The following is a 25,430-nucleotide window of genomic DNA, read 5'->3' as shown; positions in this document are numbered from 1 at the left end:
TTTGAATTAAGTTTGTTGGCACTTACACACTTGGTTGCCATTTTGGGTCTTGTAGTGCTTTTTTCACAATGTTTTGAACTTTTTTCGTAGGTTATGAGTTACGAACCTACACGTAAGCTGTTTTAGGTCATTTTGAAAGTTCAAGTGAAACTTAGACACGTTTTGAGCATTTTTTAGGTCGTTTCGTTATGAGGTTCCTTCTTTTTTTCGCATTTAGAAACCGGTGGAAGAAGCCCGTATTCTCATCACCCGAAGAAAGCCAATTGAGTTTACTCTTCTGAATAAAATTACGCTCTTCGTTTTGATAAATACTAAGTAATTCCGCTTGCAAAGCAGCTCTAGAATTCAACTCTTCTTGATTTAATCCAATCAACTCAGCCACAGAATCATATTTTTCTAATTTTGACATCAAGGATTTCTCTGTTTTTTTTTTACCTTAGCTTGCGCAGCAATATTCCAAGCTTTTTACTGCCAATTTAACTGATCTCAACTGCTTCATGAAGAATGAAACCAGCCCATCCCTGGAAGTTAGAGTTTGCTCACTGTTTCAACAATAATCTGATTAGAATCACTGGACACCAACCAGCTGTTACAAAACCGAAAAGGAGAGGGACCCCAAAGAAAAGAACCAGCCTCCAAGAATAAAGGAAAGTGATCCGAGAAGATGCGTGCTTTTCGAGAAACCCGAGAATTTTCAAAACAAATATCCCACATCTGATTTATGAAGAATCAGTCTAATAATGATCTTCAAGGAGAATTACCGTCTCTAGACCAAGTGAACCTTCCATTTTGCAATGGAATTTCCATGAGAGAAACCACTATCTGATCGTAATTCTAATTATTTACTTGGCCTTGTTTCTTTGTAGGCAGTGATAGAAAATACCAGAGCAAATGATATACACAAGCGAGTTCCCTTTTTAGTACCGTTTACTAGCAGGGTTAAGATTTTCACTGTAAGCAAGTTATTTTTTTGGTTTCCTTATCCACAATATTGAATTTCTTGGATGACTGTTAGTTATAGAAATATGTAAGATATTTTTTTTTTATGGTTACTTTCTCTATAACTCATTTCACAGACACAACTAGCAGCAGCTAGGCAAAGGAATGGATCTCTTGCTGTTTTTGCCAGAAACTGGTTTAGAATTCGACGAAATCATATATTGGAAGATGCTTTCAGTCAGATGAGTGCATTGTCTGAAGTTGATCTTCGAGGATCGGTAATTTCAGACTTCCATGATTTATGAAAAATGAAATTGTTATCTTACTTTTTTCTATCTTTTTCTTTGCCCTCGTGAAAACGACCCCTTCCCTCTTCTGCATCCTATAGTTGCAGAGTTACTTGTAATTGTTTATTAGTTTTTTCTTGTTTGTGTTGGGTCAATTGCTTCACTTTTCTGCATGCAGATACGTGTGTCTTTTGTTAATGAATTTGGAGTTGAGGAGGCAGGAATTGATGGTGGTGGTATTTTTAAAGATGTCATGGAGAACATTACACGGGCAGCCTTTGACGTGCAGTATGGTTTATTTAAGGTTATCACGACATTCCTTATTATTAGCATGGCATGGCTTTGTTAATCCTGTAGTATTATTGGATAACATGAAGCGTGATGAGATAGCCATAGTTGTTTGAAATCGCTTTTCAAAATAAAAATAGTTGTGAGATCACATTTCAATATAAAAATTGGTTGCTTGAAATCTATTTCATAAAATTTCAGTAATATGTGGGTATGTATTGTTCATTTTTTCTAATATAAGTTATTTTCTGCTTGGTAATCCAGCAAATTGCTGACCATTTGCTCTACCCCAATCCTGGTTCGGGAATGATACATGAGCAACATCTCCAGTTTTTCCATTTCCTCGAAGTTCTTTTGGCAAAGGTATGGCCATAATTCCCAATCATACATGGAAATTACTTTGGTTGATTAGTTTTTTCTTTTTTTGGATAAGGATATCCTGGTCTTGGCCTTATCATGGAAGATTCTTATATATCTTTCACCCCATACTTTGGTTGAATTTTGGAACATCAATGAATCGCCTGACATTCATAAATACAATGTCATAATTTGAAATCTGCTGTCTTCCTACATTATGCATGTTTTTCTGTTATTGAAGTTGCTGCCTGGTTGTGCTAAAAGTTCTCAAGCAGTCATGCTAAAAGATCTCAATCACATTAAATGATTTTTGACAGGATGTTGTTGTTGTTTTACCCTTCTTCCTGTAGGTCATGTTTGATTTTTCAAAAGAATTCTCTGCCATATTTCGGGCTAGGAGACTGTTATATATTGATATCTCAAGGTTAGTTACGAGTTAGTTACAAGGTTGTTTTATTTAGTTAGTTACAAGACTGTTTTAGGAAGTTAGTTACAGCTGTATTTCTAATTAGTTAGGGATTTTTACTAACTAACTAGCTATAGTTTACATCTTTCCACCCCCATAAGGATGGACTCGTCCCAGAGTCCATCAGTCAGCAAGCCTGAAACGATCTGGTGCATGGTATGGCTTTAGGTCAGCAACATTGAAGACTGGGTGTATGTGTATGTCTTGTGGTAGATCGATATTGAAGGCATTATCTCCGTATTTCTCTAATATAGGGAATGGCCCAATTTGTCTGTCTTTCAGCTTGTTGTAGGTGCCAGTAGGAAATCTGCTCTTTTTCAGGTGTACCATTACTAGGTCTCCTTTATTGAAGTGGGCTTGTCTTTCTTTTTTTATCTGCTGCCTTTTTGTAGGAGTCTGTTGTCTGTATAAGATGATCATGGACTTCCTTGTGTAGTTTTTTTGATATTTTCTGCCATGCATTCTGCTTCGTTGTTGAGATCCACGGTTGTGGGGAGTGTAGTGAGATCAAAGGTTAATCGTGGTAGTTTGGTATAAACTACTTCGAAGGGGGACTTTCCTGTTGATCTGTTCTTCATATTATTGAAGGCGAATTCAGCTTGAGCTAATGCTAGATCCCATTGTTTTGGTTTTGACCCGCTAAGGCAGCGTAGCAGATTACCGAGGGTCCTGTTTGTTACTTAAGTTTGTCCATCTGTCTGTGGGTGGGCTGTGGTGCTGAATTTCAGTGTTGTGTCAAACTTCTTCCACAGTGTTCGCCAAAAGTGACTCAGGAACTTGACATCTCTGTCTGATACTATGCTTTTAGGTACTCCATGTAGTCGTACTACTTCTTTAAAGAAGAGGTTGGCTATGTAGATTGCATCATTTGTCTTTTTGCATGCTACGAAATGTGTCATTTTGCTGAATCTGTCCACCATGACCATTATTGAGTCAAATTGTCTTTGTGTTTTTGGTAATCCAATCACGAAGTCAATTGATAAATCTTCCCATATTGAGGTCGGGATGGGTAGTGGCGAGTATAATCCTGCATTCGTGCTGGAGCCTTTGGTTCTTTGACAGATGGGGCATCTTTTTACGAAATTATTGGAGTCTTTTCTTATTTGCGGCCAGTAGTATCGTTTGGAAGTGATCTCCAATGTCTTATTCTGTCCGAAATGTCCAGCTAGCCCTCCAGAATGTGCTTCCTTTATTAAGGCTTCACGTAGTGAGGTGTGCGGGATGCATAATTGTTCTCCTTTAAATAGATATCCTTCAACAATGTGGTAGTCATCAGCGTCTAAGAAGTTGGAGCATTTGTACCAGATATCCTTTATATGAGGGAACTCATGAAGGAGCTGCTGTAATTTGGGTTCTATGTCTTCAACCTGTTTTTCTTTGGTTTTTTCAATAACAACCAGTCCTAGGATGTCTTGTTCCCTTTTTTTAAGCATGTTTTTCCCACTAACAGTGATGAATAACTGTTTCTCACCTCTTAACCCTTCGTTAATCTTTTTCGTTATAGGGAGTAAGACTACCTTTCTTCCCATCCATTGAAACTCATATGTATTTTCTCTCCCTTTGTGTAATGATTGAGTATCATACTGCCAAGGTCTTCCTAGTAGGAGATGGCATACATCCATCTCAATGACATCACAAACAATTTGGTCTTTGTAGGCGTTTCCAATGGAGAGAGGGACTGTACAGATTTCGCTGACCGTGGCTTCTCCTCCTTTTCTCACCCAACCTATCTTGTAAGGGTTTGGATGTGCTTCAGCCTTTAGATTCAAGACTGTTACTAATTTCTTTGCTACGAAGTTTTCACTGCTGCCGCTGCGTCTATGATTACATCACATACTCTTCCGTTTATGGTGCATCTTGTCTTGAAAAGACAGTGGCGTTGCAGGTTCTTTTCTTCCTTGGGCGTAATTAGTAACCGTTGGATAACACAAGAGACCCTTTCCCCATCATCTGCTTCAATCAGTTCAGTTTCTTCCTCTGCTTCTATACTGTCTTCACTTGTCTGTCCTCCTTCTTCGGCTATTGCAATGGTTTTTCTTTGCGGACAGTTGTTGGACAGGTGGCCAGTTTGGCCACATCGGAAGCATTTTCCTAATGACGGGCGGGAGTAGTTGTTCTGACCACTAGGCTTGAACGTCTGTTCTTTCTTTCTTTCAACGGCTACTTCTTGATTATCAATCTCTTTCCCTTTTGCTTTTGTTGAGGTTGAAGGTTGGTCGTTTGTTTTGCTTTTTGTCGAATTTGTTTCCCATGCTGATCTTCTATTTAGATTCTTGGATCGAATTGCAATCATCTCCTCTACCGTTTCTGCAAATGATATTGCTTCAGACAGGAAACGGAATGGTTGTAGTCTGACCTTTTCCTTGATGTCGAATCGAAGGCCTCCCACAAATCTTGCAACCTGGTGCTGTTCATTTTCGCTTAGGTTTGTTCTTGCACTCAGGCGGTGGAATTCTTCAATGTACTCAGCTACTGTCCGGACACCTTGGCGGCAGTTTTGGTACTGATTGTATAAAGTTTGTTCGTAGTTTGGTGGTAAGAATCTTGCCTTCAGCAATTTTTTCATCTTTTCCCATGAGCGAACCGGTTGTTTCCCGCATCTTTGTCTATTGATTTCTAACTGATCCCACCAAGCTGATGCACCAGCCCTTAATTTTAAGGCTACTAGGTGGACTTTCTTGCGTTCAGGCGTATCCATGTAAGTGAAGAAGTTTTCAGTACTCTTTATCCAGTCCAAGAATGCTTCTATGTTTCGTTTGCCATAATACATGGGAAGGTCGATCTTCATCTTATAATCGTGGTATTCTCCTCTTCTGGCCTCAATTCTTCGGTTATTTCTTCCTGCTCGTGCTTCATCATTGAAGTTCCACATGTTTCCTTGTTCATCCCCGCTTGAAGAATCATCTTCTTGGGTTTCTTGCCAATCTTCTTGATCTTCTTGAAGGTCTTCGTCAAGCTGTTGCTGTATAGCGTAACCGGGTCTCCTTCTTTGAAGTCCTCGTGGATTGTTCATGTTTCTAACGTATCCCCTTGCTCGCCGGCCTCTTGCTTCACCAAAACGTTGGTCGTTTTGGAAGTTAATTTCATTCCGTGGTGGTGGCTGTGGGAATTCTCCTCTTCGGTTTAACAGTTCGACACTTTCCATCAACTTATCAAATTTGTTGTGGAGATCTCCCAAAGATTCTTCAACAGCCAGCAAGCGAACTGTTTGATGTCTTTGGAGAGAGGACGGTGATTTCCTCCACCGCTTCTTGCACACGGGTTTTCCCCCGTGGCAGGGTTGTTAACTCTTCGGCCAGCCATTCCGTCCAAGAATCGGGGCTGCTCTGATACCAATTTGATGTAATTCAAGTTGGATTGATTTTTCAAAAGAATTCTCTGCCATATTTCGGGCTAGGAGACTGTTATATATTGATATCTCAAGGTTAGTTACAAGTTAGTTACAAGGTTGTTTTATTTAGTTAGTTACCCTTCTTCCTGTAGGTCATGTTTGAAGGAATTCTTGTTGATATACTTTTTGCAACATTCTTCTTGAGCAAGTTAAAACAGAAGTAAGGTTTTTAAAGATTTACTGTCTTACTGTTTTGTATTTTGTGCTGATCCACTAATCGTAGTATTGATGGTCATGACAATGACTAGTTGCAAGTTACTTGAATTTTTAGGGTTCTAAAAATCTTACATTTTATTATGGGTGCACTGCCTACTAATGAGATTGTCAATTGCTAACTTCCAAATGTTGAATTTGGGATTTCCATGCTACATTCACTTTCTTGATCTGCAATTACAGAGCTACTCTATACTGGAATAAAGTCTCATCTGAACTGTACATTGCTTTTGATGCTGTAATTGCAAAGCTAGGAAATCTTTATGTATAATGCCTTTTTTTTTTTATCATTTATTAATGAAAATGAGAAGCCTTTTTATAGGCTGGAGATTACAAGAGTTGTTAAACTAACTTGGGGTTGAGTTAGTTTACTTATAACTAACTCAAGATACAAAATTGTTAATTCAAATAACTAATCCTAAACTATAAAAATGGTAATTCAAACACCTCCTCTAGAATAAAACTCAAGAAACATAAAGAAGGGGGATGTTCTACATTAGCTTTTGTCAAGGCTTTAGCCAAAATTTTATTTATCAACTGTGGGGGAGGATTTGAGAGCTCCCCAATCTCTACACACTTCTCTAATGAGAGTCTATACCAAAATCAAGATACCCATACCCTTCCACTCAAGAAACTTAAGTAATTGCTTAGAGAAATAACAAAATACTTGGCCCCACTCTAACAAACACATTCCTAAGGGCCCACACAAATAGAAAAATACCAACTAACTCTCAATCATTCTTTCTTCTTCCTATTCTTGTCTCTACGGGAATACACCTTTACTATGGGAGGTCTATCATTACCCGCCCCCAAATAGCCACCTTGTCCTCAAGGTGGAATTCAGGAAACTGTTTCTTGAATAAGAGCAGCTTGTTCCCACGTTGCACTTTCAAGTGTCCCCTCACTCCAATGGATCAAAACTTCTAAGTTGTCCTCCTTTTCTATTGTTTTGCGAACTCCCAATACTTCTACCGGAGACACTTGCATAGACAAATCAGCAGCCAAATCTTTTGAAATTGAGAATAATGGCCTGTTTGAACCCATGACCTTGCGAAGAACAGAAACATGAAACACCGGGTGTATAAGCGATTCCTTGGGAAGGGCCAAACGGTATGCAACGAAACGAATTCGTGCCACAATCATAAATGAACCAATGAATCTTGGGGCCAATTTGGTGTGCTTAAAACGGCTGAGAGAGGACTGTCGGTAAGGGCGTAACTTCACATAAACCCAATCATGAACCTCAAACTGCACCTCCCGTCTTTTAGCATTAGCATATTTGACCATTCGCTGCTGTGCTTTCAGTAAATTGGCCTTCAAAACGCCCAAAATTTCATCTCTTTCTTTCATCAAATGGTCTACTTCATCATTCACTCACTCAGCCGGCTCGAGCCCTTCACATATGGTAATATAGAGGGGGTGGTTGCCCATAGAGGGCCTCGAAGGGGGTCATCAATGTGGCTGTACGGACTGTTGTATTATAGCTTAATTCAGCCCAAGCTAGCCATTTAACCCATTGTTTAGGTGTGTTCATAGAAAAACACCCTAGATACGTCTCCACCCCTCGATTGACAACTTCCGTTTGACCATCTGTTTGGGGGTGGTAAGTGGTGCTTCATCTCAACTGAGTTTCCAACAACCTCCACAACTCTTCCCATAATAGACTTGTGAAAATACGATCACGATCCGACACTATACTTCAGGGGCATCCATGCAAACGAATAATCTCTCGCATAAAAACAGCAGCAACCACTTTTGCACCAAATGGATGTTTCAAGGGGATGAAATGTGCATACTTGGAAAGAAGATCCGCAACTACCAATATAACATCATAACCCTCGGATTTGGGGAGGCCCTCAATAAAATCCATACTAATATCTTCCCACACACGGTCCGGAATGGGTAATGCTTGAAGGAAACCAGCCGGAGTTAAAGACAAGTATTTGGCTTGCTGACACACGGAACATTCAGCAACATAGGTGCGGATATGGGCTTTCATACCTCGCCAATATACCTCCCTTGCTAGCCTTTGATATGTTTTCAATGCACCATGATGTCCCCCTATCGGGCTGTTATGGAACTCAGCTAATAATAAAGTAATATTAGGTGAATCCTCCTCCTTGTAGCAAATATCCATCTGGAGCTGGCTGTCCATTTATCAAGGATAATCGAATATTGTTAAGAGATTCATTTCCAGCCACTTGATCGATGAAAACCGAAGGGTTTAGCCCGCCCACAATACTTACGAGGCCCAATTCAAATACCGGTGGTAATCTCTATAAGGCATCGGCCGCTTTGTTTTCCAATCCTTTCTTGTACTCAATCACAAAATCATACCCCAATAGTTTAGCGATCCATCTCTGATATTCTCCCCCGATAGCCCGTTGTTCAAGAAGAAACTTCAAACTTTTCTGATCTGTACGCACCACAAAAGGCTTACCCAATAGATATGGTCGCCATTTTTGAACAGCCAGCACTATTGCCATAAGCTCCCGTTCATAAACAGCCTTAAACCTATGGGTAATAGGTAAAGCTTGACTGAAAAAGGCCACTGGTCGTTGATTTTGCATTAGGACAGCCCCAATACCCACACCCGAAGCATCAGTTTCCAGCACAAAACTTTGTGAAAAATCAGGAATACCTAGCATCGGGACAGACATCATTGCTGACTTTTAACTGCTGAAATGCGTTCTCGGTCGTCTCATTCCACTTAAAGTTACCTTTTTTTAACAGTTGTGTCAAGGGGGCAGCACAATAGAACCGTAGTTTGCAACGAATTTCCGATAATACCCCGTTAGCCCCAAAAAACCCACCTAGCTCCTTCACGTTCTTGGGTGCTGGCCATTTAACCATCGCTTCTATTTTTGTTGGATCCGCTGCCACCCCCTCTGAAGAAATAACATGGCCCAAGTATTCAATTTTGTCAACCGCAAATTGGCATTTTTTAAAGTTGGCTACCAGTTGATGAGCTACTAGAGTTTCCAAAACCATTGCCAATTGGTGCAAATGCTCGTCCAAGGACTTGCTGTAAATTAAGATGTCATCAAAGAAAACCAAAACAAACTTGCGTAAATATGGGCGAAGAACATCACTCATGATTGATTGGAATGTTGCCGGAGCGTTTCAACCCAAACAGCATCACAAGGAATTCATAGGGCCCCTCGTGGGTTCGAAACGCTGTTTTGTGAACATCGGCTGCCCGCACAAATAGAAAAATATCAGAATGCTTGTTTTTCTTTATTTATTTTGTAATGTCAATTAATTGGCTAATTATTTATCAGAATGCTTGTTGATATCGCTGCATGTTTTATTTTGTAATGTTTGTACTTTTTAGTTGTGATTTGTGAATATGCTAGGATTGATTTGATTTGCTCTTCTGACTGTTAAGATCGGAATGATGTTGCTCATCTGAAAGTAGGCAGCATCATGTGCTTGAAGACTTGTAGAGTATGGAGAGTGAATGGTCAAATTTGAGGAATCATATCTGCTGGCTTTGTAGTCCAAACAGGTTGTCTGGCTAACTTTCTTTTTCTCATTTTCAACCAATTAGGATAGCTGTCATGTTTTTTGAATTCCTTGCCATTCTTGAGTAGTAACTTCGCATTTATTTATTAAAAGGTTTTAATTAAGATTATGGTGTTCATAACTTTGTAGTCACACTAAATAACTTAAAAGAGTTAGTTTGACAGTTGACAAACATGATAGTAATGTGATAGTGAGTGCAAGGGTAAAAAGAGTTGCTTCTGTTGGGTTAAAGTGATGTTTGTGTTTTTTAGTGTGATGTGTTTTGTTTTCAAGTTCGTTAGTAGACGTATTACTTAATTGAAAATTTTGATACCATAGCCAGTGTAGGGGAAGATGAATGGAGGGTGCTATTAGACTAGTTAAGACTTATATGTATCCTAATTTTAGTAATATATAAAATTGAGAGAATTTCCTTTGATTTTCAGGAACAAGGATGAATAATCAATGAAAAAGGAATGAAAAGGTTTATCCATGCAAGCTTCAAACCAAAGTCATGGATGTCGATCCTTCCAGGGGAGTCCAAAGTTCCCCCCTTATTTTTCTCCATTTACTTTGATTTTCAAAAGCTTTTAGGACAGAAAAAGCAATTTTTTGAGTGGGTGTGGGTAATAGCTTGCTTAGCTTGCATGTTTAGTGTAAACTTGGGGGTTCAAATTTTGCCCAAATTTCAAAATTTTTCAGAATTCTTTCCATACAATAATGAGCATTATACCTTCTTAGCTTAATTAGATCTTGCATAAAAAGCATGATTGGCAACCCTTGAGCACTGAGCTCGGGTTTATGATGTGAAATTCTGAATTTTGATGAGTATATGTGCTGAAATTTGAGCATAAGCTGCTGTCTTTTTTGTTTTAAGCTCCTTTTAGCTATTTCTTATTGAGATGTGAATGCATGATTGAGAAAATGGTATGTGTGTTGTGAATGCTTGATTGCATGTATAATAAATAAGTGCATGGATACTTTTCTAGCTTTGTCTTCCTTTGTTGCTTTGTCGTGACTTACCTATGATGCACTTAGTCCAAACCTAGCCTAGATAGAGTAAAAAAGGATAGGAGGCACTCTTTAGAAACTGGGATGGTTTTAACAAATTTGTCTTGTCAAACATGAGTTAGAAGCCTCTTGTCTAGCCACAATGAACTAAATCCCTTTAGAAAAGGGTCGACATTAACAAAACTTATTGTCACTTCAAAGGGAGCAATCAAACTTAATTAGTAACTAAATGTAGAACCATAGAAAGGTTAGCCCACCGGTTCTAGCAAGGCCTAGTTACCACATTGCATACCAAAGAAAGAAAAGAGAGACTTGACAATGCAAAACATAAAACAGTAAGACAATCAAGAGCTATAAAAAAAATCAAACAACATATCCAATATACATTAGAAAAAGCCCATAAAAAATGGGGGAAAACTTCACTTTTGGCCTAACCAAAACCAGACTACCTACTCTTAGCGTTCTAAACATAGCATCGAGTTTGATGAGGGCTTTGAAAAGAGGAGGAATCCTCCCCGATCCACATTAGGGGGAAAACAAGGCTTGTTGTCACTCCGAAGGGAGCAGTCAAACTTAGCATTGAGTTTGACGAGGGCTTTGAAAAGAGGAGGAATCCTCCCCGTTCCATAGTAGGGGGAAAACGAGGCTTGTTGTCACTCCGAAGGGAGCAGTCAAACTTAGAAACTAAGTTTAGAACCATAGAAAGGTTAGCCCACCGGTTCTAGCAAGACCTTGTTACCACATTGCATACCAAAGAAACAAAAGAGAGACTTGCAAATGCAAAACGTAAAAAGGTTAGACAATCAAGAGCTATAAAAAAACAAACAACACATGCAATATACATTAGAAAAATCCCATAAAAAAACAAAGAGCCAACTTGGTTCGGTCAAGTAGAATGTGTTGAGTTCCCTAACTATCAGAGCTTTTAGCAGAAAACTTTACTTTTGGCCTAACCAAAACCAAACCACCTACTCTTAGCGTTCTAAACTTAGCATCGAGTTTGATGAGGGCTTTGAAAAGAGGAGGAATCCTCCCCGATCCACATTAGGGGGAAAACAAGGCTTGTTGTCACTCCGAAGGGAGCAGTCAAACTTAGCATTGAGTTTGACGAGGGCTTTGAAAAGAGGAGGAATCCTCCCCGTTCCATAGTAGGGGGAAAAAACGAGGCTTGTTGTCACTCCGAAAGGGAGCAGTCAAACTTAGAAACTAAGTTTAGAACCATAGAAAGGTTAGCCCACCGGTTCTAGCAAGACCTTGTTACCCATCATTGCATACCCAAAGAAACAAAAGAGAGAGCATGCAATATGCAAAACGTAAAAAAGGTTAGACAATCAAGAGCTATAAAAAAACAAACAACAACATGCAATATACATATTACAGAAAAATCCCATAAAAAAGCAAAGATCCAACTTGGTTCGGTCAAGTAGAATGTGTTGAGAGTTCCCTAACTATCAGAGCTTTTAGCAGAAAACTTTACTTTTGTGCCTAACCAAAACCAAACCACCTACTCTTAGCGTTCTAACTACTTAGCATCGAGTTTGATGAGTGGGCTTTGAAAAGAGGAGGAATCCTCCTCCCGATCCACATTAGGGGGAAAACAAGGCTTGTTGTCACTCCGAAGGGAGCAGTCAAACTTAGCATTGAGTTTGACGAGGGCTTTGAAAAGAGGAGGAATCCTCCCCGTTCCATAGTAGGGGGAAAACGAGGCTTGTTGTCACTCCGAAGGGGAGCAGTCAAACTTAGAAACTAAGTTTAGAACCATAGAAAGGTTAGCCCACCGGTTCTAGCAAGACCTTGTTACCACATTGCATTGCATCACCAAAGAAAACAAAAGAGAGACATTGCAAATGCAAAACGTAAAAAGGTTAGACAATCAAGAGCTATAAAAAAAACAAACAACACATGCAATATACATTAGAAAAATCCCATAAAAAAAGCAAAGATCCAACTTGGTTCGGTCAAGTAGAATGTGTTGAGTTCCCTAACTATCAGAGCTTTTAGCAGAAAACTTTACTTTTGGCCTAACCAAAACCAAACCACCTACTCTTAGCGTTCTAAACTTAGCATCGAGTTTGATGAGGGCTTTGAAAAGAGGAGGAATCCTCCCCGATCCACATTAGGGGGAAAACAAGGCTTGTTGTCACTCCGAAGGGAGCAGTCAAACTTAGCATTGAGTTTGACGAGGGCTTTGAAAAGAGGAGGAATCCTCCCCGTTCCATAGTAGGGGGAAAACGAGGCTTGTTGTCACTCCGAAGGGAGCAGTCAAACTTAGAAACTAAGTTTAGAACCATAGAAAGGTTAGCCCACCGGTTCTAGCAAGACCTTGTTACCACATTGCATACCAAAGAAACAAAAGAGAGACTTGCAAATGCAAAACGTAAAAAGGTTAGACAATCAAGAGCTATAAAAAAACAAACAACACATGCAATATACATTAGAAAAATCCCATAAAAAAACAAAGAGCCAACTTGGTTCGGTCAAGTAGAATGTGTTGAGTTCCCTAACTATCAGAGCTTTTAGCAGAAAACTTTACTTTTGGCCTAACCAAAACCAAACCACCTACTCTTAGCGTTCTAAACTTAGCATCGAGTTTGATGAGGGCTTTGAAAAGAGGAGGAATCCTCCCCGATCCACATTAGGGGGAAAACAAGGCTTGTTGTCACTCCGAAGGGAGCAGTCAAACTTAGCATTGAGTTTGACGAGGGCTTTGAAAAGAGGAGGAATCCTCCCCGTTCCATAGTAGGGGGAAAACGAGGCTTGTTGTCACTCCGAAGGGAGCAGTCAAACTTAGAAACTAAGTTTAGAACCATAGAAAGGTTAGCCCACCGGTTCTAGCAAGACCTTGTTACCACATTGCATACCAAAGAAACAAAAGAGAGACTTGCAAATGCAAAACGTAAAAAGGTTAGACAATCAAGAGCTATAAAAAAACAAACAACACATGCAATATACATTAGAAAAATCCCATAAAAAAACAAAGAGCCAACTTGGTTCGGTCAAGTAGAATGTGTTGAGTTCCCTAACTATCAGAGCTTTTAGCAGAAAACTTTACTTTTGGCCTAACCAAAACCAAACCACCTACTCTTAGCGTTCTAAACTTAGCATCGAGTTTGATGAGGGCTTTGAAAAGAGGAGGAATCCTCCCCGATCCACATTAGGGGGAAAACAAGGCTTGTTGTCACTCCGAAGGGAGCAGTCAAACTTAGCATTGAGTTTGACGAGGGCTTTGAAAAGAGGAGGAATCCTCCCCGTTCCATAGTAGGGGGAAAACGAGGCTTGTTGTCACTCCGAAGGGAGCAGTCAAACTTAGAAACTAAGTTTAGAACCATAGAAAGGTTAGCCCACCGGTTCTAGCAAGACCTTGTTACCACATTGCATACCAAAGAAACAAAAAGAGAGACTTGCAAATGCAAAACGTAAAAAGGTTAGACAATCAAGAGCTATAAAAAAACAAACAACACATGCAATATACATTAGAAAAATCCCATAAAAAAACAAAGAGCCAACTTGGTTTCGGTCAAGTAGAATGTGTTGAGTTCCCTAACTATCAGAGCTTTTAGCAGAAAACTTTACTTTTGGCCTAACCAAAACCAAACCACCTACTCTTAGCGTTCTAAACTTAGCATCGAGTTTGATGAGGGCTTTGAAAAGAGGAGGAATCCTCCCCGATCCACATTAGGGGGAAAACAAGGCTTGTTGTCACTCCGAAGGGAGCAGTCAAACTTAGCATTGAGTTTGACGAGGGCTTTGAAAAGAGGAGGAATCCTCCCCGTTCCATAGTAGGGGGAAAACGAGGCTTGTTGTCACTCCGAAGGGAGCAGTCAAACTTAGAAACTAAGTTTAGAACCATAGAAAGGTTAGCCCACCGGTTCTAGCAAGACCTTGTTACCACATTGCATACCAAAGAAACAAAAGAGAGACTTGCAAATGCAAAACGTAAAAAGGTTAGACAATCAAGAGCTATAAAAAAACAAACAACACATGCAATATACATTAGAAAAATCCCATAAAAAAACAAAGAGCCAACTTGGTTCGGTCAAGTAGAATGTGTTGAGTTCCCTAACTATCAGAGCTTTTAGCAGAAAACTTTACTTTTGGCCTAACCAAAACCAAACCACCTACTCTTAGCGTTCTAAACTTAGCATCGAGTTTGATGAGGGCTTTGAAAAGAGGAGGAATCCTCCCCGATCCACATTAGGGGGAAAACAAGGCTTGTTGTCACTCCGAAGGGAGCAGTCAAACTTAGCATTGAGTTTGACGAGGGCTTTGAAAAGAGGAGGAATCCTCCCCGTTCCATAGTAGGGGGAAAACGAGGCTTGTTGTCACTCCGAAGGGAGCAGTCAAACTTAGAAACTAAGTTTAGAACCATAGAAAGGTTAGCCCACCGGTTCTAGCAAGACCTTGTTACCACATTGCATACCAAAGAAACAAAAAGAGAGACTTGCAAATGCAAAACGTAAAAAGGTTAGACAATCAAGAGCTATAAAAAAACAAACAACACATGCAATATACATTAGAAAAATCCCATAAAAAAAGCAAAGAGCCAACTTGGTTCGGTCAAGTAGAATGTGTTGAGTTCCCTAACTATCAGAGCTTTTAGCAGAAAACTTTACTTTTGGCCTAACCAAAACCAAACCACCTACTCTTAGCGTTCTAAACTTAGCATCGAGTTTGATGAGGGCTTTGAAAAGAGGAGGAATCCTCCCCGATCCACATTAGGGGGAAAACAAGGCTTGTTGTCACTCCGAAGGGAGCAGTCAAACTTAGCATTGAGTTTGACGAGGGCTTTGAAAAGAGGAGGAATCCTCCCCGTTCCATAGTAGGGGGAAAACGAGGCTTGTTGTCACTCCGAAGGGAGCAGTCAAACTTAGAAACTAAGTTTAGAACCATAGAAAGGTTAGCCCACCGGTTCTAGCAAGACCTTGTTACCACATTGCATACCAAAGAAACAAAAGAGAGACATGCAAATGCAAAACGTAAAAAGGTTAGACAATCAAGAGCTATAAAAAAACAAACAACACATGCAATATACATTAGAAAAATCCCATAAAAAAGCAAAGATCCAACTTGGTTCGGTCAAGTAGAATGTGTTGAGTTCCCTAACTATCAGAGCTTTTAGCAGAAAACTTTACTTTTGGCCTAACCAAAACCAAACCACCTACTCTTAGCGTTCTAAACTTAGCATCGAGTTTGATGAGGGCTTTGAAAAGAGGAGGAATCCTCCCCGATCCACATTAGGGGGAAAACAAGGCTTGTTGTCACTCCGAAGGGAGCAGTCAAACTTAGCATTGAGTTTGACGAGGGCTTTGAAAAGAGGAGGAATCCTCCCCGTTCCATAGTAGGGGGAAAACGAGGCTTGTTGTCACTCCGAAGGGAGCAGTCAAACTTAGAAACTAAGTTTAGAACCATAGAAAGGTTAGCCCACCGGTTCTAGCAAGACCTTGTTACCACATTGCATACCAAAGAAACAAAAAGAGAGACATGCAAATGCAAAACGTAAAAAGGTTAGACAATCAAGAGCTATAAAAAAACAAACAACACATGCAATATACATTAGAAAAATCCCATAAAAAAGCAAAGATCCAACTTGGTTCGGTCAAGTAGAATGTGTTGAGTTCCCTAACTATCAGAGCTTTTAGCAGAAAACTTTACTTTTGGCCTAACCAAAACCAAACCACCTACTCTTAGCGTTCTAAACTTAGCATCGAGTTTGATGAGGGCTTTGAAAAGAGGAGGAATCCTCCCCGATCCACATTAGGGGGAAAACAAGGCTTGTTGTCACTCCGAAGGGAGCAGTCAAACTTAGCATTGAGTTTGACGAGGGCTTTGAAAAGAGGAGGAATCCTCCCCGTTCCATAGTAGGGGGAAAACGAGGCTTGTTGTCACTCCGAAGGGAGCAGTCAAACTTAGAAACTAAGTTTAGAACCATAGAAAGGTTAGCCCACCGGTTCTAGCAAGACCTTGTTACCACATTGCATACCAAAGAAACAAAAAGAGAGACTTGCAAATGCAAAACGTAAAAAGGTTAGACAATCAAGAGCTATAAAAAAACAAACAACACATGCAATATACATTAGAAAAATCCCATAAAAAAACAAAGAGCCAACTTGGTTCGGTCAAGTAGAATGTGTTGAGTTCCCTAACTATCAGAGCTTTTAGCAGAAAACTTTACTTTTGGCCTAACCAAAACCAAACCACCTACTCTTAGCGTTCTAAACTTAGCATCGAGTTTGATGAGGGCTTTGAAAAGAGGAGGAATCCTCCCCGATCCACATTAGGGGGAAAACAAGGCTTGTTGTCACTCCGAAGGGAGCAGTCAAACTTAGCATTGAGTTTGACGAGGGCTTTGAAAAGAGGAGGAATCCTCCCCGTTCCATAGTAGGGGGAAAACGAGGCTTGTTGTCACTCCGAAGGGAGCAGTCAAACTTAGAAACTAAGTTTAGAACCATAGAAAGGTTAGCCCACCGGTTCTAGCAAGACCTTGTTACCACATTGCATACCAAAGAAACAAAAGAGAGACTTGCAAATGCAAAACGTAAAAAGGTTAGACAATCAAGAGCTATAAAAAAACAAACAACACATGCAATATACATTAGAAAAATCCCATAAAAAAACAAAGAGCCAACTTGGTTCGGTCAAGTAGAATGTGTTGAGTTCCCTAACTATCAGAGCTTTTAGCAGAAAACTTTACTTTTGGCCTAACCAAAACCAAACCACCTACTCTTAGCGTTCTAAACTTAGCATCGAGTTTGATGAGGGCTTTGAAAAGAGGAGGAATCCTCCCCGATCCACATTAGGGGGAAAACAAGGCTTGTTGTCACTCCGAAGGGAGCAGTCAAACTTAGCATTGAGTTTGACGAGGGCTTTGAAAAGAGGAGGAATCCTCCCCGTTCCATAGTAGGGGGAAAACGAGGCTTGTTGTCACTCCGAAGGGAGCAGTCAAACTTAGAAACTAAGTTTAGAACCATAGAAAGGTTAGCCCACCGGTTCTAGCAAGACCTTGTTACCACATTGCATACCAAAGAAACAAAAGAGAGACATGCAAATGCAAAACGTAAAAAGGTTAGACAATCAAGAGCTATAAAAAAACAAACAACACATGCAATATACATTAGAAAAATCCCATAAAAAAACAAAGATCCAACTTGGTTCGGTCAAGTAGAATGTGTTGAGTTCCCTAACTATCAGAGCTTTTAGCAGAAAACTTTACTTTTGGCCTAACCAAAACCAAACCACCTACTCTTAGCGTTCTAAACTTAGCATCGAGTTTGATGAGGGCTTTGAAAAGAGGAGGAATCCTCCCCGATCCACATTAGGGGGAAAACAAGGCTTGTTGTCACTCCGAAGGGAGCAGTCAAACTTAGCATTGAGTTTGACGAGGGCTTTGAAAAGAGGAGGAATCCTCCCCGTTCCATAGTAGGGGGAAAACGAGGCTTGTTGTCACTCCGAAGGGAGCAGTCAAACTTAGAAACTAAGTTTAGAACCATAGAAAGGTTAGCCCACCGGTTCTAGCAAGACCTTGTTACCACATTGCATACCAAAGAAACAAAAAGAGACATGCAAATGCAAAACGTAAAAAGGTTAGACAATCAAGAGCTATAAAAAAACAAACAACACATGCAATATACATTAGAAAAATCCCATAAAAAAACAAAGATCCAACTTGGTTCGGTCAAGTAGAATGTGTTGAGTTCCCTAACTATCAGAGCTTTTAGCAGAAAACTTTACTTTTGGCCTAACCAAAACCAAACCACCTACTCTTAGCGTTCTAAACTTAGCATCGAGTTTGATGAGGGCTTTGAAAAGAGGAGGAATCCTCCCCGATCCACATTAGGGGGAAAACAAGGCTTGTTGTCACTCCGAAGGGAGCAGTCAAACTTAGCATTGAGTTTGACGAGGGCTTTGAAAAGAGGAGGAATCCTCCCCGTTCCATAGTAGGGGGAAAACGAGGCTTGTTGTCACTCCGAAGGGAGCAGTCAAACTTAGAAACTAAGTTTAGAACCATAGAAAGGTTAGCCCACCGGTTCTAGCAAGACCTTGTTACCACATTGCATACCAAAGAAACAAAAGAGAGACTTGCAAATGCAAAACGTAAAAAGGTTAGACAATCAAGAGCTATAAAAAAACAAAACAACACATGCAATATACATTAGAAAAATCCCATAAAAAAACAAAGATCCAACTTGGTTCGGTCAAGTAGAATGTGTTGAGTTCCCTAACTATCAGAGCTTTTAGCAGAAAACTTTACTTTTGGCCTAACCAAAACCAAACCACCTACTCTTAGCGTTCTAAACTTAGCATCGAGTTTGATGAGGGCTTTGAAAAGAGGAGGAATCCTCCCCGATCCACATTAGGGGGAAAACAAGGCTTGTTGTCACTCCGAAGGGAGCAGTCAAAACTTAGCATTGAGTTTGACGAGGGCTTTGAAAAGAGGAGGAATCCTCCCCGTTCCATAGTAGGGGGAAAACGAGGCTTGTTGTCACTCCGAAGGGAGCAGTCAAACTTAGAAACTAAGTTTAGAACCATAGAAAGGTTAGCCCACCGGTTCTAGCAAGACCTTGTTACCACATTGCATACCAAAGAAACAAAAGAGAGACATGCAAATGCAAAACGTAAAAAGGTTAGACAATCAAGAGCTATAAAAAAACAAACAACACATGCAATATACATTAGAAAAATCCCATAAAAAAACAAAGATCCAACTTGGTTCGGTCAAGTAGAATGTGTTGAGTTCCCTAACTATCAGAGCTTTTAGCAGAAAACTTTACTTTTGGCCTAACCAAAACCAAACCACCTACTCTTAGCGTTCTAAACTTAGCATCGAGTTTGATGAGGGCTTTGAAAAGAGGAGGAATCCTCCCCGATCCACATTAGGGGGAAAACAAGGCTTGTTGTCACTCCGAAGGGAGCAGTCAAACTTAGCATTGAGTTTGACGAGGGCTTTGAAATGAGGAGGAATCCTCCTCGTTCCATAGTAGGGGGAAAACGAGGCTTGTTATGAGGATTTTCCCTTGGGAAATTATTATAAAAGTGACAAATGAAAATATTGATTGGTTTCTGAACCACTGTGGTGCCCTTGTTTTGTTATTTTCCCTTATGTTGCTTTATGCTTGGTTTTCTAATTGATAATATCATCTTAAAGTGTTCTAATTGATAGCACATATCTCTTAGTGTTAGTACTTTCTTACCTTTCTCTCTCTTACATATATAGGGGATATGTTGAGCATTTTCGCTAGCAAGGATTATGTACTTAACAAGGCCTTAGTGGATTAGAGAGTTAAGAAAATTTGCATATGCTTGCATCCAGACTGTACACCATAATAGGTAATTAGTTTTTTCCATTTCAACATTCCTTATTAAAAACTTATCCTTTTTAACACGTTTTGAATGGAAAAACAGAATGTTTGATCTATCATTGTTGATTTTGTTGGCTTTCTATGCTATGATCCTTTAATTGTATATGATATATTATCTTTTGTTGAAAAGTGATATATTTCTTAGATTTTGTTTAGATATATATAATTGACATAAAGGTTTTTTTACCTTCAGCTAACGAATTCAGACTAATCTTATTTATATATATGATAAGTTGTCTTTATTTTTCCTCTGAATTATTCTTACTTGATGTTGTTCTTGATAGAAACCAATTGAGGAATCAACTTTTGGCTGCACCTGTGAACTCTAACACACCTGCAACTCTATTGTTAGACACAATTATTTTCTTATTACAACCTGAACTCCCATGGGTTTGTAAAATTGTTGGTTACTTCCTGGAAAGAAATGCATATGCGTTGATTAGGGATATCACTTTGACAGGGAAGGTATAAATGTACTTCCTTTTTTTTCTACTTGCAAGTGGTTTTTTTTATAGACATTCTGTTTTGCCGTGGATTATCCTCTGCAGGTGTTTTCAGAGAACTAATTCACACTCAAACTATTGCAGGAAAGTGCAGATTCACATTCCAAGAGTTCATTGGCTTCTCTAGAACATCTGCTGTCTCTTTTGAGTTCTCATGTTGGTAAGAAGCCATGTTGTTGCCCACGTGTTGATCCCAATTGGAGTTTCTCCTCTCAAATTCTTACTCTTCCTTTACTGTGGCGGACATTCACATTTCACACCTCTCTCTACCCAATGGACAAAGTTGCATGTGTCATCCTCTACTAGGTTTGTGTACCTTGCTGTTTGGATATAATGGCGTTAGTAATGGTTTAAAGGTCATGTTTTCTCAATAACGAGAAACATAACATGCATGTACTTCATTTAAAAAAGAAAAAAAAACTCTATAGATTTTTTTTGAAAAGATCTTTTTAAGTACAACTTGGTGTGGGACATAAAAAATTATGACTATTCTAGCATACAGAATGGAGTTAGTTCCAGTACTCTGGAGTTTTATTAAAAACTGCCACGAGAATAAAAAATGGTCATCCTTTTCAGAGAAATTGGCATATTTATCAGGAGATGCACCTGGTTGGCTATTACCTTTGGCTGTTTTTTGTCCTGTGTACAAGTAAGATTATCTTCTTTATTCCTGTTCCTCTACTTTTGAATTTCGCTTTAATTCCTCATCTGATGTTATATAATTATATGGTATGTTATAAGATTCGGCATGTCCTGATCACTTCTTTCCTTATCAATCAGGCACATGCTCATAATAATTGACAATGAGGAGTTTTATGAGCAGGAGAAGCCACTATCGTTAAAGGACATCAGATGCCTGATCGTTATTTTAAGACAGGTGAGCTCTTTAATTCCATCATATGTCCAAAAAGATACCCATACCCTCCCACTCAAGACACTTAAGTAATTGCTCAGAGAAATAACAAAATACTTGGCCCCACTCTAACAAACACATTCCTAAGGGCCCACACAAATAGAAAAATACCAACTAACTCTCAATCATTCTTTCTTCTTCCTATTCTTGTCTCTACGGGAATACACGTTTACTATGGGAGGTCTATCATTATCCGCCCCCCAAAGAGCCACCTTGTCCTCAAGGTGGAATTCAGGAAACTGTTCTTGAATAAGAGCAGCTTGTTCCCATGTTGCACTTTCAAGTGTCCCCTCACTCCAACGGATCAAAACTTCTAAGTTGTCCTCCTTTTCTATTGTTTTGCGAACTCCCAATACTTCTACTGGAGACACTTGCATAGACAAATCAGCAGCCAAATCTTTTGGAATTGGGAATAATGGCCTGTTTGAACCCACGACCTTGGTCGGACGCTTTGAATCTGGCCCACAGAAGCTATCGGAATTCTGTCCAGCTGCCGATTTTCTTTCTATCCTCCTTCCATTGATACCAGTCCAAAGCTTCCCCCTCCAAGCACAGGACCGCCGCATCCAACTTATCTCTCTCCGTCAGATATTCACCACAAAATAGCGCTCCACACGTTGTAGCTATCCATCCACATTCTCTTCTTCCTCTCCTTTAAATATCGACACCTCCAGTTTTCGTAGCCTCATGTCAAAAAGGGGTATCTCACGGATATTTGGTGCACATGGTACTCCAACTCCCTCATCCACCACCGGGTTAGTTTTTTGTTCACTTTTTTCTTCTTGAACTTGTTCCTCATTCATTATTCCCTTTCCCTTGTCCGTAATCATTCTTTCACTAGACGTGGATCCTTTTGAAGCACTTCCCATCACTCCCATCCTGTGTATTAACAATTTCATATCCTCACTCAATTTTTACAGATTGTGTGGAATAAATTAATTAAAGTTGTTTCTACCAAAGAAAACAAAAATAATAAATAAAATTATATGTTTTTCAGATTTTATTTTATGTTTCTAAAAGTTGGATGTATTCTGATCATAACCTTTTTGACATATTGTAAAAGGCATTGATAAATTAAATTAAAAAAAAAAAGCATTTACAAAAATTGTTGAAATTCTTTTAAACATTTAGGTGTAAAAATGAAACAAATAGATTAATGCGATGGAAAAATGGTCTAGATCAATCTAGTATCCTGGTATCACTTTTAGCTGATACCACACTTAGCCTGTTGATCAATGATCTAGATCAATCTAGTATCCTGGTAGAATCTTTTTCTCACTTCTTATCTTAAATTATGAAGGTGACATTCCTGAACTAGAGCTATATTTTGTTATTATAAACAATGAATATGGAAAGCAAATTGAAGAAGAGCTACTTCCTGGAGGAAAAAACCGTCGTGTCACCTGTGAAAATGTCATCACATTCATTCATCTTGTTGCCAATCATCGTTTGAACTTTCAGCATAGTTTGTCCCTTGTTTATCCAATGTGTCTCCCTACTCCAATGTTGATTGAAAACATGTCCTCCTCAGATACGACAGCAAAGTTCTCATTTTTTGAGAGGGATTCAGCAGCTTATACAGAAAGAATGGATCAACATGTTCAATGAGCATGAATTCCAGGTATCACTAACTCACTGAGATAGTAACGTGGTTTGCATGAAAAGGCTGTTTTGCTGTTATATAATCTCTTGATGACTCGTTTATCATTGCACATCAACTGCCTCATGTGCCTTGAATCCTGTTTCATGCTAGTATTAATTATACTATTTGGGAAAGAAGTATGTTAAAGGAGGAACATTTTTTCTCCTAGACCATACAAAGTCAGTAGGGTTAAGCACTTAGATTTGCATTTTTATTCTTCTTATTGTGTGGGTGTGTGGGTGGGGGGAGGGGGGAGGGGGTTAGTAGTTTTGATAATGTGCCATTGTCGACCTTTAATTTTCATGTGACGTGAAACACTAAACTAATTAAAGCAAGAACCTAGAATGATTAGGAGTACACTTGATCTTGTGATCTGGGCAGCAACCAACCAAAGCCTAAACCCTAGAGGCATCAGGGTCTTCCTTATTGAGTTCACCTGAAGGAATAGATGTGGGTTTCCTTGATGAAGTGAAGATTCAGGTTCTGGATAAGGAAACTAGTCTTCCTTAAGATTCAAGTTGTTCATTTTCGAAGAGGCACAATGCTCGTAAAAGTGTAGAGGCAGAATTTTACTAATCATTAAAATCTGAGAAATAAACAAAGTGAACTAGATTATTTTTAGCCTACATGGACTCTAAGTGGTGACAACTGAAGTCCTTGTAAGGGGAAAAGATGTGGGAAAAAAAATTCCCTTGCGATGGGAAATGATAAGAAAAACATAAAGAGAACCCTAATTTAGGTCAAATCATGGACCAATGGCTAAATACTATGAAGTTTTGTTGCTGGTCTTTTGTGGTTCCAGGATAAATCGAGTTGCTGTCTTTGACTGGTCTATTTCATTTCAGCTTTCAATATCAGGTTCACTGGACAGCTTGGATGTTGATGACCTACGGACACATACTACTTATTCAAGTGGTTATCATAGGGTAAGTTCTATTAAACCCTTTTTTCTATATATGTATTTTTGTTTCTTTTCTTTTCTGCGTAATTGTTTTGCATATTGTGTTCGATAAAATTTTGAAAATTTGAAATCTTGCAAGAAGATTAGTTACAATTAATCTTCCTTTGGAGGTTGAACAATTCTTGGTTTAGGATATCGAATACTAGATTTATTGTAGTGCAATCGGAATTGTGATGTCAAGTCAATTAAACTTCAAAATTGTAGATGATGTTGGAAGATCTCACCCGGGTAATTGGGAGATGGTTTTGAAGTCTTTGGAGTTTAGGGAGTTGGTCATCGTTTAGATTCTTTTTAATATTTTTCAATTAATTTCGAATTCATACAATGTATATGCCTGTATTAGTGTTTGAAACTGGGTGATAAATTGATTACCATTATTCAGACTTCTAGTCCTCTCTTATGTTTCTATGACTATGAAAACAAACTTTGGACTTGTATTGTTTGTAATGCTCTGTTTGGTCAGGCACAACCATGATCAAGAAATTTGTGATAGGAAACGGAGAAATATCTTCACTTTTTTAATGCTTCTGCTGGATTGAAAAACCAAATGTGGGAACTTCGGAATTTGAATTTTTATTTCATGCTTTCAGGAGCATTATGTCATTGAGATGTTTTGGGAAGTTATCAAAAGTTTCTCAGTGGAAAACCAAAAGAAATTTCTGAAGTGAGTATTTTCATTACACATCAGTTGGTTACTTCTTGTCTCAAGTTGGCTTAAAGAAAAACTGAACTTCAAAAATATAACAATTGTATCTTGCTTTTTCATTAGGTTTGTAACTGGTTACTCTCGAGGACCACTTCGTATCCTCATTATTCTTAATTATTTGTTTTGGTTTCCCTTAAGGGGATAAGTTGGTTCCTTCTAGAGCTTAAACTAATTTATCCTGCTAGCAAAAATCATGTGAAAAAGTAACTCAGTATGAGACAAGGTACATTTCTGACTAGTACTTTATTGTGCAGAGACTGGCAGATGGTTTAAGTAGCTTTAAAACAAGTAGAATAAATCTTATTGATTTACCTGGTTCCGGAGGCAGAAGCTAACAGGTGCAGCTGGGGAGCGCTTGAAGGAAGCACGCAATATCAACCGATCACTCTCACAACTCGGGTAACCGATCAAAACTATTGGGAGATATTTCAAATTTCATTTAAGCAGTGATCTTTCCAATGATTTTTTTCTTTATTTATTTTGTAATGTCAATTAATTGGCTAATTATTTATCAGAATGCTTGTTGATATCGCTGCATGTTTTATTTTGTAATGTTTGTACTTTTTAGTTGTGATTTGTGAATATGCTAGGATTGATTTGATTTGCTCTTCTGACTGTTAAGATCGGAATGATGTTGCTCATCTGAAAGAAGGCAGCATCATGTGCTTGAAGACTTGTGGAGTATGGAGAGTGAATGGTCAAATTTGAGGAATCGTATCTGCTGGCTTTGTAGTCCAAACAGGTTGTCTGGCTAACTTTCTTTTTCTCATTTTCAACCAATTAGGATAGCTGTCATGTTTTTTGAATTCCTTGCCATTGTTGAGTAGTAACTTGGCATTTGTTTATTAAAAGGTTTTAATTAAGATTATGGTGTTCATAACTTTGTAGTGTCA

General features: G+C 39.0%; 1 protein-coding gene across 3 annotated transcripts; it reads left to right on the top strand.

Annotated features, from left to right (window-relative positions):
- Positions 1-838: 838 nt before the first annotated feature.
- On the top strand, positions 839-25,215 carry LOC116406411 (E3 ubiquitin-protein ligase UPL6-like). 3 transcript variants are annotated; one of them, XR_004219414.1, is made up of 9 exons: positions 841-953; positions 1,077-1,217; positions 1,405-1,530; positions 1,779-1,877; positions 5,821-5,888; positions 23,716-23,796; positions 24,422-24,495; positions 24,792-24,936; positions 25,160-25,215. XR_004219414.1 is itself a non-coding variant. In XM_031890117.1 (8 exons), the coding sequence occupies exons 2-7, from the start codon at positions 1,182-1,184 to the stop codon at positions 24,492-24,494; spliced, it is 483 nt and encodes a 160-aa protein (XP_031745977.1). In that variant the 5' UTR covers positions 841-953; positions 1,077-1,181; the 3' UTR covers position 24,495; positions 24,601-24,741. The 3 variants fall into 3 exon arrangements, 1 of the variants encoding a protein (XP_031745977.1); XM_031890117.1 differs by lacking the exons at positions 24,792-24,936; positions 25,160-25,215 and adding an exon at positions 24,601-24,741; XR_004219415.1 differs by lacking the exons at positions 24,422-24,495; positions 24,792-24,936; positions 25,160-25,215 and adding an exon at positions 22,760-22,849 and having other exon boundaries at positions 839-953.
- The last annotated feature ends 215 nt before the right edge of the window (positions 25,216-25,430 follow it).

Source organism: Cucumis sativus, unplaced genomic scaffold (genome assembly GCF_000004075.3).
Source record: "Cucumis sativus cultivar 9930 unplaced genomic scaffold, Cucumber_9930_V3 scaffold97, whole genome shotgun sequence".
NCBI classification, from domain to species: Eukaryota; Viridiplantae; Streptophyta; class Magnoliopsida; order Cucurbitales; family Cucurbitaceae; genus Cucumis; species Cucumis sativus.
This window is presented reverse-complemented; position numbering and strand designations above follow the sequence as displayed.

Coding starts and splice junctions, on each gene's coding strand:
- LOC116406411 (XM_031890117.1), top strand. CDS start 1,182: ATGAGTGCATTGTCTGAAGTTGATCTTCGAGGATCG. Junction 1,878..5,820: donor TCGAAGTTCTTTTGGCAAAG/GTATGGCCATAA, acceptor TTCTTCCTGTAG/GTCATGTTTGAAGGAATTCT. Junction 5,889..23,715: donor TTGAGCAAGTTAAAACAGAA/GTAAGGTTTTTA, acceptor ATTTCATTTCAG/CTTTCAATATCAGGTTCACT.